Source organism: Miniopterus natalensis, chromosome 13 (assembly GCF_054644295.1).
Source record: "Miniopterus natalensis isolate mMinNat1 chromosome 13, mMinNat1.hap1, whole genome shotgun sequence".
NCBI lineage: Eukaryota > Metazoa > Chordata > Mammalia > Chiroptera > Miniopteridae > Miniopterus > Miniopterus natalensis.
Window position 1 is genome coordinate 10,767,124 of NC_142093.1, and position 14,483 is coordinate 10,781,606.

The window sequence follows — 14,483 nt, forward strand, 5'->3', positions numbered from 1 at the left end:
TGTGGAAGAGGATCGGCATACTTTTCCCGACAAAATTGTATAAATAAGATCCTTTCATCTTATTTTTGACGTTTATAGTGTGAACATAAGGAGTCATTAAAATACATTTAAAAGTCTTATTCATTTTTTAAGGGACTCTTAATCTTTTGCTCATATAATTTTAAGTCCATTTGTGCTGTCATTTTTAGCTATTCCTGTTTCTGTATTCATTCCTCATTTGTCAATGGCTTAGTAGTTCTCCCCTATCATTTTTCACTGCATCTTTTACTGGATTTGCAGCCTCTCTTTGCAGTTAAGTTTACACTGTGTTATTAGAACTATTTGGTAAGAGACATACCAACAATGTTCAAATTCCTCTACACTGTTGGAATGCAATGGTTTTGTGCTTTGGCTGATGGTGTCCTAAATGAATCAGTACAGATTTAACTTGCTTAAGCAGATGTTTTGTCGTCTGATAAATAAGCTAGGGAAGAGGTTGCTTGAAATGTTTATTTATTTATATATTTTTATTTTTGGTAAAACAAAATCTGAGGTGAAAGCTAGAGGTGAGGAGAAGGTGGTTTGTGGAAGTCAAGTAAATTAACAGGAATTTAAAGTAATTGTGCTTTTATTTAATACAGAATAAACAGATGTCATTGCAAAGTATTCTGTTGTAAAAGTATCACGACCAAATACATTGTCGTGGTATTATGTGCAAAGTGGAGAGTAAACATTATGTATTAATAAATTTGAAACAGTTAATCAAAAAGTCCTAGATTTTGAAGATTTGATGACCTTTAGAGATAGTATATGAACTCATTTTTTTTAAATTTAGAAAAACGTTTGTTTTGTGACAAGTTGTAATAACCATAAAAGGGAAGGGGGTGGAGGACAGCAAACCAAGGGTTTGGAGATAAGTGAGCAAATTCAGGGAAAATTCACAAGAGAGTTGCTGACCTGAGAATCATACTGTTGCCTGGGATACAGTTTGGACTGGATCAAGGAGCTGTAATCGGGAGAAGATAAGGGCAGGCCAAAAGGAGGGTGGGCAGTTTGTCTCACTTGTGGCAAAGCATTAGGCTGGAAGAAGACTGAAAATGAGTAGCTGGAGTAGTATTCAGAACCAATTTAATAGCTTAATTGAGGGCTTTTTATGTACATAGGCTTTCTGCACATTATCTCATTTAATCCTCACAGCATATTGGAAATGAAAATTGTAATTCCTATCGTAGTTAGGGAAACCAAAGGTACATCTGGAGAGGTTAAAGTTTTACCCAATGCAACACAGCTAGTATGTGGCAGAGCCAGAGACCATGTTTGCCTGAATCCTCTTAATTACTGTGCTCCATACTGCCTTTCTTAATTCCTAAAGTGAATTCACACTGGACTTGTATTTTCTTATTGATGTGTAGTGTAAAACCTAACAGATCATCAAAATATGATTGGAGTGGCTTTGTAGGGCTCAAGATTATTATTTGAGGCACGGTTACTTTTAAAATATATATATGTATATATATTATATATATGTGTGTGTGTGTGTGTGTGTATATATATATATATATATATATATATATATATATATTGATTTCAGAGAGAGGAGGGAAGAGAGATAGAAACATCAATGATGAGAGAGTCATGCACCCCCTGACTGGGGATCAAGCCTGCAACCTGGGCATGTGCCCCTACTGGGAATTGAACTGCAATCTCCTGGATCCTAGGTTGATGCTCAACTGCCAAGCCATTCTCGGCCTGGCAAGGCAGGGTTACTCTTGATACTGTGGTACCAAATGAGAAAATAAAAATATTCTGGAGAACGCCACCGTTAGAAGGTGCCCCCAAAGTTTTGGGTAGTGGAATGATGGCAAAAACTGCAGAGTGGTGTTTTATAACAGAATCTACTTGCTCAGTTCTTCGGCATGAAAAAGTTTTTCCTTCCCTTTTGAGAAAAGTGTCAAAGGACCATACAAAGAGTGCTCAGGAATAAAGGAAATGGAGGAAATTCATTAGGAACTCAAGGAATTAACTACATATATCAAATTTAAAACCACCTGTGGAAATAAATTATTCCAATGAAATAAATCTTATGACTTTGTGAAACAAAGCAAATCTCATTGATTTCTACTACATGAATTTTGAATTCAAAGTAATTTAGACATAGTAAGTGGAATTATGTTTTACTTTTTCATTAGAGCTTTTAATTTTTCAGATATCTCTTGAGATACAAATGTAAATTGGTTATATTATTTTCATTTTTACCAAATTAGGTAGGTAGTAAAAGGCAAGTGCCAAATAAATTTTTTTTAAATGCATTTTTATTGTTTTCATTGAGAGGAAGGGAGAGGGAGAGAGAGATAGAAACATCAATGATGAGAGTGTCATTGATCGGCTGCCTCCTGCATGCCCCCTGCTGGGGATTGAGCCCCAAACCGAGGCATGTGCCCTGACTGGGAATCGAACCTCTATCTCCTGGATCATAGGTCAGTGCTCAACAGCTGAGCCATGTGGGCTGGGCCAAATAAATACTTAAAACACTACATGATATTACAAATATAGGTAATTAAAGGAATATAGGTAATTCTGGTTGCATAAGGGCATCATATCTTTTGTGCATAGAGAGTACATGTTAATTCTCTGGTTTTATGGTGTTGCTTCTCTTGTTTTTATATTATTGTCTACTAACTGGTATTGTGGAATTTATCAGATTTCCCAGCTGTCTTCTTTAACTATATTACTTCTGAGAATCTTAATGACCTTATGAATTAGGGGAGTGTCTCTAAAATTAGTGCATAACAAATAAAACTTTCTTCATCTTGACTTATACCTAGAGATTCAGCAATTCTTGGACTTTATTATATATTATTTTGTAATGTCAACTTTTGTGTACTTGGATGAAATTATTTTTTGTTAGAATGACTTTTGTTGTCACTTGTAATTTAATTTTAATGTAATGTACAAGTGCTTCAGAATATAATAGCTGCTTTGCTTTTTTAAAGCTTATAAATGGACCTTGGCATGTGTGGTGCAGTTCGTTGAGTGTCATCCCATTCACCCAAAGGTTGCCAATTCAATTCCCAGTCAGAGCACATGCCCAGTTTTGGGCTCAATCCCTGGTAAGGGGCATGCAGGAGGCAGCCAATTGATGTTTTTCTCTCATTGATGTTTTTGTCTGTCTCTGTCCCTCTCCCTTCCTCTCTCTCTCTCTAAAATCAAGAAAAACATGTTAAAAAATAAAAAAGATGTTTAAAAAAATCCATACATTGACAATATATGCAAAATGTTAATATAATCCAAAATAGCTAAACATAACGGAAGAAATAGAAAAATGTAGCCCTTAAGCAGCAGAAAAATCATTTGATGGAAACAGTCCCAGAAATTACAAAGATGATAAATTTAGAAGACAGATGTTGCATTTAAAGGAAACCGTGAACATGAGAAAAATACAAGATGTAAAAAAGACCTATTAGAACTTCTAGAATTGAAAACTACAATATCTGAAATGAAAAATTCAACCGATGGGCTTAGCAGATTAGACACTGCAGAAGAAAAGATCAGGGCAATAGAAACTATCCAAAATGAAACATGGAGGGGTGAGGAGGAAGCTAGGGGGAAAAAGAGCCTCAGTGATGTGGGACATTATCAAGTAGTCTAATATATGTGTGCATTTGGAGTCCAGGACTGGGGTAGGAAGCTGTGGTTGCAGAAGAAAGCTATAATCCCATAGACCTAATGAACCTAGGTAGGATACACTGAGGCATATACTAATCCAACCAGTTATAAAGAAATCTTAAGCCAGTGAGAAAAAGACCACCATATATGTAGATATCTACATATCTATATATAATATAGATACATAAAACAGAGGACAAAGATAAGAAAAACTGTTGCCTTTTCATGAAAAACATGAAAAGTGAACAAATGGACATAACTGTTACAAATGAGTAAGAAACAGTGAAGAGGAAGAAAGGAATAATCAGTGTCACTTTAGAAAAGAGCATTTTGATTAGATACTGTAGGACTAAAGATAAAAAGAATTGTATACAAGTATTGTATTTAGCAATTCTAGTTTCTCATAAGGGCGTGGGTTAGCAGGTCTGAAATTACTTTATGTATGCAGCAGGCCCTCAAATAACTTGGTTTTGTTCGACACTGTTACGTTACAAAGTTGATGAGAAACAAAATCCCTGGCAGGGATCACTGTCTTGTGTGGAGTTTGCACATTCTCCCAGTGTCCGTCTCAGTTTGCTCCAGGTGCTCTGGTTTCTCCCACATCCTAAAGATGTGCATGTTAGGTGAACTGGTGTGTCTAACTTGTCCCAGTCTGAGTGGGTGTGGCTGTGTGTGCAAGTGGCCCTGTGATGGAATGGCATCTGTCAAAGTCACAGGTTCCAAGAACCTATTGACAATGTTAAGAGAAGTACTGTAAACTGGGATTGAATATATAAGTAAACATATTTTAGATAATGAGGGCCAGGTTTCCAATTGTTAAACAAGGTGGTTACGAGAAAGAAACTGAAAAAGTGTAGATGAACTCTATGATGTTGGATTGGAATCAGAGGTGTCAGTGTGAACTCATTTTATATATACACACATTTATATATACACATTCTTTCTCGTTACCGAATGGTAGATATGTGTATGTGCATGGATTAGTACACATAAGTGTATTTCCTCACTCTTTTCTCTGGGAAGGCCTCAAAGTCATGACACTCAGACTCAGTGCCTAGATTTCGGACTCTACAAATCTTCAATAAAATGAACCAGGGCTCTTCGGACTCTACAAATCTTCAATAAAATGAACCAGGGCTCTTCGAACAACTGGTTGATTCCCAGAACTGGAGTAGGAGAAATGCAAGATGTTCCTGGAACATCTTTGGTGCCAGAAAACAAAGAAGTGCTTAGAAAAGGTCCATTGTACCAGCATTACTTTCTTGTTTCTGATAAATGGTTGTGTAAGTGTTAACGTTAGGAGAAAGTAGATAAAAAGTATACACGAACTCTGTGCTATTTAACTTTTCTATAAAATAATTTTAAAATAAAAAGGTTCTTAAATTTACATTTCTTTCAAAGTGATAAGGGGAAAAAGAAAGAATGCAAGCCAGAAGACAATGGAGTAACATAACTAATGTTTTGAAAGGAAAAACTTAAGTTAGAATTAAATCCTAACAAAAATATCTTCCAAAGAGGAGAGCAAAAATAAAGACATTTTCCAGACAAACAGAAGCTGAGAGAATTCCTTGCCGGCGGTTTTGCATACTATTAAAAATGTTAAAGGAAGTTTTTCAGGCCGAAGAAAATCATTCCATATGGAACCTCAGATCTGCACAAAGGAATGAAGAGGGTAAGAAATGGTAAAAATGTGGAAAAATAAAAAAGATTTTTTTTTTCTCAAAATTTAATTTATTTTAAAGACAATTGAATGTTTAAAGCAAAAAAAAAAAAAAAGTGTTTTGTAGGATTTATAATAGTTAGAAGAGTAAAATGTAGAAGTTATAACAAGCAGAAGTACAGATTTTCTCAAGCCCAATAATAGGAGGGAGAAAATGGAAGTATACTGCTGTAAAGTTCTAATATTAATACAAAAAGCAGGATAAAATTGTTTGAAGGTAGATGGTGCTGTTAAAGGTGTATATTATAAACCATAGCACAGTCACTAAAAATAATTAGGTATATCTAATAAGCTACTAATCCAAATGCTCAAGTTGGCTGTATTAATATTAGACAAAGTAGATTTCAGAGCAAGGGATATATATTTTAAGGAATGAGTTTTTTTGACAATGATAAATGTGTCCATTTATTATATTTATATACCTAATAACGGAGTTTCAAGATACTTGAAGCAAAACTGACAGAATTGAATGGAGAAATAGACCGCAATTATATATTTGGATATTTCACCATTCCCCTTTCTTAGTTGATAGAGTAAGTGATGAAATTGAATCTTAATTTAAATTTTTCTGAAAAAACCCCCTCAAGTCCCAGATGGCTTTACTGGTGAGTTTTAAAGAAGAAAATAACAGTCTTCTATTTCAGTAAATGGAGGAGGAGGTCACATTTTCAAATCATTCATGGGACCAGTCTTACCTTGGATACTAAAACCAAGCAAACACAACCTATCCCTAATGAACATTGACATTTCCTTCATGAACATGTACATAAGAATTCTTATCTAAACAATTGGAAATAAGTTCCAGGAACTTGCAGAAACAATAATGTCATGACAAAGTAGGCTTTATTTCAGGAATCTAGTGTTGATTTCACATCAAAATCCATTTTAATTAGCTGCCTTAATGGAGTGAAGAAAAATCATGATCATCTTAATAGGTATAGAAAAGCATTTGACAAAATGGAACCTCATTTTGAATCTTGATACCTCATCAAACTAGAAATGGAAGGACCTTTCCTCAATCTACTAAATGATGTACAGTTAACATGATATTTTAATGGTTAAGTTTTTAGCCTAAGCTTTCTCTTAAGGACCAAGGACAAAACAACATTGTATTAGAAGTTGTAGCCAGTACAATAAAATGAAAAAGAAATGAGCCATAGAGGTTTGAAAGGAAGATACATGAAAGTGCTTTTTTACAGACTGCCTGATTATATACATAGAAAACCCTAAAGAACCCCCCAATAAAAGCAACTAGAATTAATAAGTGAGTATAAATATGGCAGGGTTGCAGGATATAAGGCCAATATACAATAATAGTATTCTATATAAAAATATCATTTACAATAGCATCCAAAAAATGAAAAGGAAATAGGGGTAAGTTTAACAAAATATGTGCAAGATCTAGGTTCTGAAAGCTACAAAGTACGGTGTTTCTTGAACATGCCAAACATTTCCACCTCAGACACTTTGCACTTAACTGTTTTCTCTACCTTGGAACACTCTCCCTAGATTTTCACATGGCTTGTTCTGTTCCCAGACCTCCTGAGGTTCTTTGCTCAAAGGCCTTTCAGTAAGGCATTCCTTGATTTCCTTGTATAAAATAGCTCTCCCTTCCATTCTTGTTATAGCATTTATCACTACTAATATTAAAATTTATTTTATTTTCTCTCCCCTCTCTGGAATGTAAATTCCCTCAGCAGAAGGACTTTGTTTACTCTGTTCAGTGCCAAGTATATAGTAAGTATGGTTTATTCTGCTGGGACACACATTACTAGAATGTGAAGTAGCTCATAGAAAAAAAAACAAAACATATATATGATGTCTCCCCAAAAATGTATACATACACTTTGAGTAATTACAGAGGCAGTGTTTATTAAAATACATTTCATCTTAAAAATTGAGCTATCAGCTGTTAAAGTGTGTATATATGTTTTTGGGACACCCTGTATGTATACACACACATATACTAGAAATGCTTTTATTATTTCTCTGTTACACCTTACAGTGTAATTGGAAAAAGTTGAACTTAGCTTTGGTTCTGTCAATTTTTCAATTCCCAGAACTTCCGTCTCATACATTTCAGAGATTAAAATCAATGGACTACGGCATGTAACAAAAGAAAAATAATTTAATTGGACTTTATAAAAATTAAAAACTTCTGCATCAAAGGATATTAAAATGACAAGACAGCTTACAGAATGGAGGATATATTTGCAAATCATATCTGATAAAGGTCTTGTAGCTACAATATATAAAGAACTTTTACCACTCAACAAAAAGACAACTTGATTTAAGACTAGACAAAGGACTTGAATAAACATTTCACCAAAGAAGAGATACAAATGGCCAACAAGTGCATCAATTAATGCTCAATATCATTAATCATCAGGGAAATGCAAACCAAAACCACATGAGGTACCACTTCATGCCCACTCACTAGGATGGCTTTTAAAAAAAACAACCCTGGCTGGTTTGGCTTGGTGGTTGGGTGGTTGGAGTGTTGGCCCAGGTTCCAGGTTCGATTCCTGCCAAGGGCATGTACCTTGGTTGCAGGCTTAATCCCCTTCCTGGTCGGGGCGCATGCAGGAGGCAACTAATTGAAGTGTCTCTCTCATGTAGCTGTTTTTCTTTCTCTCTGAAAAGCAATGGGAAAAGTACCCTTGAGGGAGAATTTTTTAGAAAAAGGCAAAACAGTAAACATTGGTGAGGATGTAGAAAAAATTAACCCCCATACATTGCTAGTGGGAATGTAAAATGGTGCAGCTTCTGTGGAAATAGTGGTTCCTCAAAGAGTTAATCATAGTTACCACTTGACCCAGCATTTATACCCAGAAGAATTGTAAACAGGTACTCAAATAAACCCATGTACATGCATATACATGTTCATAGCAACACTATTCACGAAAGTCAAAAAAAGGTGAAAACAGCTCAAATATCTGTTGACAGATGAGTGGATAAACAAATTATAGTATATGTGATAGAATATTATCAGCTATAAAAAGGAATGAAGTACTGATACATACTATACTGTGATGGACCTTAAAAACATTATGCTAAGTGAGCCCTGGCCAGGTAGCTCTGTCGATCAGAGTGTCACCTGGATACACAAGGTTGTGGGTTTGATTTCTAGTCAGGGCACATACAGAAGTAACCAATAAATGCACAAGTAAGTGGAACAAATCAATCTTCCTCCCTTCCTCTCTCTCTAAAAATAAAAACAATTTAAAAAAACATTATGTTAAGCGAAAGAAGCCAGGCATAAAATGTCAAGTGTTGTATGCTTCCATTTATATGAAATATCTGGAATAGGCAAATCTATAGAGACAGAATGCAGACTGGTGGTTTCCAGGGAGTCTTGGGAGGAGGTAATGAAAAGCAATTGCTTAATGGGCATGGGATTTCCTTTTGAGATGATGAAAACATTTGGAACAAGATAGAGGTTGTAGTTGTACAACATTATGAATGTACTGAATTGTTCATTTTAAAGTGGTAAATTTTATGTTATTAATTTTTACCGCAATAGAAAATAAGTAAATAAAAATGGAATTATAGAACTTAATGTAGGTTAAGACCATGCGTGGTCTGAAATTAAACAGACACAGAATTTGAGTCCTGGTTCTGCCACCTATTCTGTGATCTTAAGAAATTACCTTAAATTTTCTATAAGATAGGCATATTGGTACTTAGAGGATTTTTGTGAATTTTACATGAGATAGTATATGTGAAATGCTTGGGACACTTAGTAAATTACCCAGTAAATATTACTAGTTTTATTGTGTGTGTTTTTTGTTTGTTTTTTTTGCTACTGCTATTGGTTTTTATTTTATTCTTCATTTGTAGAATGGAAATAGTATGGACTTGGATTGTTCTGAGAATTTAATGAGTTAATTTATACAATGGGCTTAAAATAGTGCTAGGCACATTGTAAATTCTGTTTACTAAGCTATTACTATTATATGAAAGGATCTTTAGAGGGAACTTTTTTTGCATTCTGCATTAGTTTCATTATCTGCATCCAGATAAAGAAACTAATGTGAATATTAGTTTCAAAATTTGTGCTGTTAATGTCAGAGCTAGGACTACAACCTGGTCTCTTAAATTCCAGACTAAGCTACATTCAAAGGATTGTAGGTATATGATTCTTATTTCCTTTCCTGATGTGGTGAAAACTTGTTAAAAACCGCAAATACGATCATTTAACTATAGTTGTTAAACTTTGGTTGTATGGAGTTCATTATATAGGTTGTTTCTGCTTGCATTAATTACTATGTATTGATGTGTTATCAGAAGCCAAGCCTTGGAAAACTGACATTTATAGTGGCTAGAAGTTACAGTTACTCTTCTTGCCACTGAATGGTGCTTCTGCAACATCATTAAGGCAAATGTTTGGACTGATATTGTTTCTCACTTTCCTGAGCAGCTGAAAATTGATAAATTAGACGTGCAGTAAATGGAAATATTTGTTTGAGCTGGGTCCCAGGAATCTGTTTAAAAAAAGGGGGGGGGGGTTTCCTCTATTGTGTTTTCATATAAGCAAAACCTTAAAAAATCATTGTTTGGATTAAACACTACAATTGCTCTAGTCTGTGGTAATTGAACAAATGATAGTGTTGTAGGAGAATCTGATTATTCCTCCTGGTAGAATCTTAAAGGGGGGTAGGTTTTCCTAGCTTTTTTTTTGCAGCTGAGCTATTGATTTTGCTCTAATCTTTAAGTTTTATCAAAAGCTTTTTTACTCTACCTTAAATGTAAGTTTGGGGGGTATAGAAAGGACTTACTGGAGTGACAAAGGTATTTACTTGGATAAAGTACCCAGGAGTAGAAGCTGTTTGAATGTGACTATAGGAGGAAGAATGGAGGGAATGAGATTGCTGGGGTTGCTTGGGGCCGTGCTAGAAATATGACCCGTTGAAGTGTTTTAGTAGTGGAGAGAGATTTGTAAATGTATCTTGTCCATTAGCCTAATTTATTTATTTTTAAATCCTTACCCAAAGATATTTTTTGCATTGGTTTTCAGAGAAAGAAACATCTATGTGAGACACATCAATTGGGTTGCCTCCTGCACGCATCCTGGTTGGGGATGAGCCTGCAACTGAGATACATGCGCTTGACTGGAATGGAACCAGAACCCTTCAGTCTGAGGGCCGATGGTCTAACCACTGAGCAAGACTGGCCAGGGCATCTATTAGCCTAACTTTTATGTCTATTAATATAATAGGTACAGAATTTTAGAAGTCAGAAAGTGCTTTGAGGCTATGACAACAGCAGCAGCAACAACAAATCCTTGACCCATGCCTACCTGTGTTCCATTTTTTAAACATTTTTTGAGCCTTTCTTTAACCCCATATTCTCTAGTCATATGCTTTTAACTTTAAAAAAAAGCTCGGCTGCGTCTCCAGCATTTGAACTATGCTTCTGCCATCTTTGCAGCTCTAAATCAGAGATGGCCCTGGAGATGCTTCTGGAAGTAACATCACCATGGCCACCCAAGGAGAACCCCAAGTTCAGTTCAAACTGATGATAGTGGGACTGGGAAAACTATATTCCTGAAATGTCCTCCGACTGGTGAATTTGAGAAGTATGTAGCCACCCTGGGTGTGAGATCAAGAGGGAAACTCAAGGAATCTAGAATGAGGTTTCTATCTTAAAATTAGGTAGGTGGCTTTGAAACAGCCTAAATTCCTAGAAGTTTTCCAGTTGTACCTGGTTTCCATCCCAACGGGTTTTGAGTTTTCAGACCATATCCTAATTTCACCTTTCTTCAGAAAGTTTTCTGAAATAGTATTTGTCATCAGGTTTGTCATTAGGATCAATTAACAAATTGTATGCCTAACTGGAATAGTCTTATTCAGAGTTGGTCTTGACCATCAGGCCATTTTAGGATGATTTTCTCAATAATTCCTAGAGAGGTAAAAATATAGACTGTGAAAGTAAGAAACATCCAAACCTATAAAGAACTTGTATGAGTTTATTTGCTCCAAAACTGACGACAAAGCAAGATCTCATGCTTCAGAGAATAACAGTTTCGTGGTTTCTCTTACGCATTTGAGATTAAGGAGGAAATTTAAGGAAGATTATGAAGGTGGGAGAAAGCAAGGCTGGGATTGGATTACAGGATATTTGAGATTATGTGCTGATCTCTTGAGGGTGGTAGGGCTTTAGAGGGAGGGACCTGGAGAGAGGCATTTCAAAGGTGTGTTAACCTAGATGGACAGAAACAAGGACAGGGCTTGTTTATGCAAAAATAAGCCTTTTATTAATGAAGTTATATGCCTGGGGCGTGACTACCCACCATGACCTGCCCAGTTAGGAATTGATCAGGTCACCCTGTGAGGTTCCTTTCCATAGAACCCCTTTCTTACCCACAGACATAGACTGATGTTTATAAAGCCAGGCAAGTGGCCCTTTATTCCTTGGGTCTGGCAAACATAAGGGCCCAAGCTGAAGATTTTGATTGGTTAAAGAGAAGATTTTGGGGGCTCTGCAGTACATTTGCTTTGTGTATTTTGAAGCTGTATTATTAGGTGCATAAACGTTTAGTATTTTTATGCCTTCTTAATTAATTGATCCCTTTGTCATTATGAAATGACCCTTTTTATCCCTTGTGGTTTTCTTTTGTTCTGCAAGCTACGAAGGTTATGTATTTTCCTACTAAGAAGCATCTTTTATTCCTTTGCAATAGATACTTTAAATTGTACTTTTTATTTCATAATTGTAAGAACTCTTTCTCTATAGCTATTTCTTCTACCCTCTTGGATCTTTATTACTACTCAGGTTTAAAATTGGACACATGCTCTGAATTGCATACTTAGTGAATATCCAGAGCCAAACACACACAAGTAGATTTTAAAAGTGTGTTTTATTCCAGTTAATTTCAGGATAGCCCAGTTCAGAACCAGATACAATTTACCTTTTTTTTTCTATGTTGTAGGAATAGACTTTAAGATCAAAACAGTTGAATTACAAGGAAAGAAGATCAAACTACAGATATGGTAAGTGATGCTAATTTACTCACTTTATGTAGTAGAATGCCAAGTCTGGAGGTTGTGTCACCTGTTCAGATTGTGTGAGACTTCCCTTTCTAAAGCCAGTAACCTGGTGACCTCCTTTCAATGAGGTAAAAAAATTATTGCCACGGACTTTGGAGTCCATGAGATCTGACTGAGTGTTTTGCCTTTTCTACTTACTGTATGAACTTGGGCAAGTTACATGCCCACTATAGTCCTCTTATATCTTCATATGTAAAATGGACATATACCACCTATTTCAAAAGATTGTTGTACGGATTTCATGAAATAATCTATGTAAAGCCTCTAGCACAATACTTTGCTCACACTCAATATAAAAAGTTAATATAATCCTTCTGATGCTCTGACAGGCTTAAGCTAAAATACTTATTTTCTTCAATGTGTTTACAACTTTTTATAGGCATTAGTTTTTATAGGGTTTGCCTGCCCTGTAGAAGTACAGTAAAATTCTTTAAATTTGTATCAAGTATGAATCATAAACTTTAAAATTATAATAGTACTTTTCAATGAATATTAAGTGTTTTACAAATATATTATGTTTTAACCCATTACTCACAATGACTCTGTGAGTTGTTACTTTTTTTAAGCCTTATTGAGGTATAACTGACATATAATAAACTGTGCATATTTAAAGAGTACAAATTGGTAAGTTTTGATGTGAATGAACCTGTGAAGCCATACCACAAACAGGATAGTGAACATATTCATCACGTCAGAAATTTCCTCAAGCCTCTTTGTAATCTCTCCTCCTTCTCTATCCCTGTCCCCAGGTAACCAGTCCTCTGCTTTCTGTCACTGTAGACTAGTTTCCATTTCTAGTACTATTCATAAATTCAGTAATACAGTGTTCTCCTCCCCGCACTCCTTCTTTTTTGGGGGTGGGAGTCTTGTCTGATTTCTTATACTTGGTATTATTATTTTGAAAATTATCAGTGATTTTTATGTGTATCGGTAAGTTCATTACTTTTTATTTCTGAGTGGTATTCTATTTTTGGTATATCATAACTTGTTTATTCACCATAAAGCTACTGAAGATCTTTGTATAAGCATATGCTTTATTTTCTCTTGGATTGTTGCTATTTTACAGATAATAGAACAGAGGCATTTTGACATAATTTAACCAAGGTCTTACAGCCTGGAAATGTCAGAGTTAGAATCCATTACTTGCTCAGAATGTAGGATTGAGAGTGGCATTCTTAATTGCTATATTGCCTCCTATAAATAGTGCAGTTTGTTAATTGGTTTTGCTGCTCTTTCCAGTTACTGTCATCTTATTTCTTCATTGCCAGTCAATTGTGTTAAATTTGAATTCATGTCATCTTGGGTTCCATTGGAATAGGACCTATAATACAGTGGTTATGAGGATGAGTGATACATATAAAGCACTTAGAGCAGTGTCTGGTGCATAATTAATGTTTAATAAATCATAGCTTTTATTATTTGGGAATGACCCATTATGAGGATAGAATCCTAGTAACATTTTCTTTTAGGATATAAGCAGAGGAGGGAGTTAGCAAGGGAGATTGCAAAGCCATAGCTGGAGAGTTAGTTAGGAGGAGAATTAGGGGAGAACATTGTCTCATTATCCAAAGGCAGTTTCAAAGTTAGGAATTACCTTTTAAAGGATGCTAATAATTAGAAGTAGGTCTTGTTGAGTCAGAATGTCTTCATTACCTGACTGTATAATGAGAAGTATAATCTTTATGACAGCTTAGAATTTAGTACAGATTTAAACAAAATTTAGACATTCTAAAATATTTCCTAAATTTAATGATTTTCTTTGAAACATAACCCACTTTATAATCATTGATTTTTCCTTACTTTAACTGAGAAATAACTCTCATTGAACTTTGCCTCATATTCTGTTGCTTTATAATTAAAGCTGATCTCAGGGGAAGAAAGGATGTCAGTTTGTCTGAATTTCAACCACCTCTCCCCACCTTTAAAAAAAATTTTTTTTAAGCACCATGCCTTATTCCCATAATGGTTTGTGTTCCAAGCCCCTCCTAGGCTCTGCCACACTGATTGGCTCTATTCTCAATGGCATCCCCTCTGTACACATTTTAAGCCAATAATTTTTCAACTTTTTG

General features: G+C 35.2%; 1 protein-coding gene across 1 annotated transcript in view; it reads left to right on the forward strand.

The window, feature by feature from the left end:
- Positions 1-14,483, forward strand: part of RAB10 (RAB10, member RAS oncogene family) — a 50,773-nt gene that overhangs the window by 21,979 nt on the left and 14,311 nt on the right. The window contains exon 2 of the mRNA XM_016209190.2: positions 12,297-12,357. Within this exon, the coding sequence (XP_016064676.1) occupies positions 12,297-12,357 (61 nt within the window). The remainder of the gene's footprint in view (positions 1-12,296; positions 12,358-14,483) is intronic.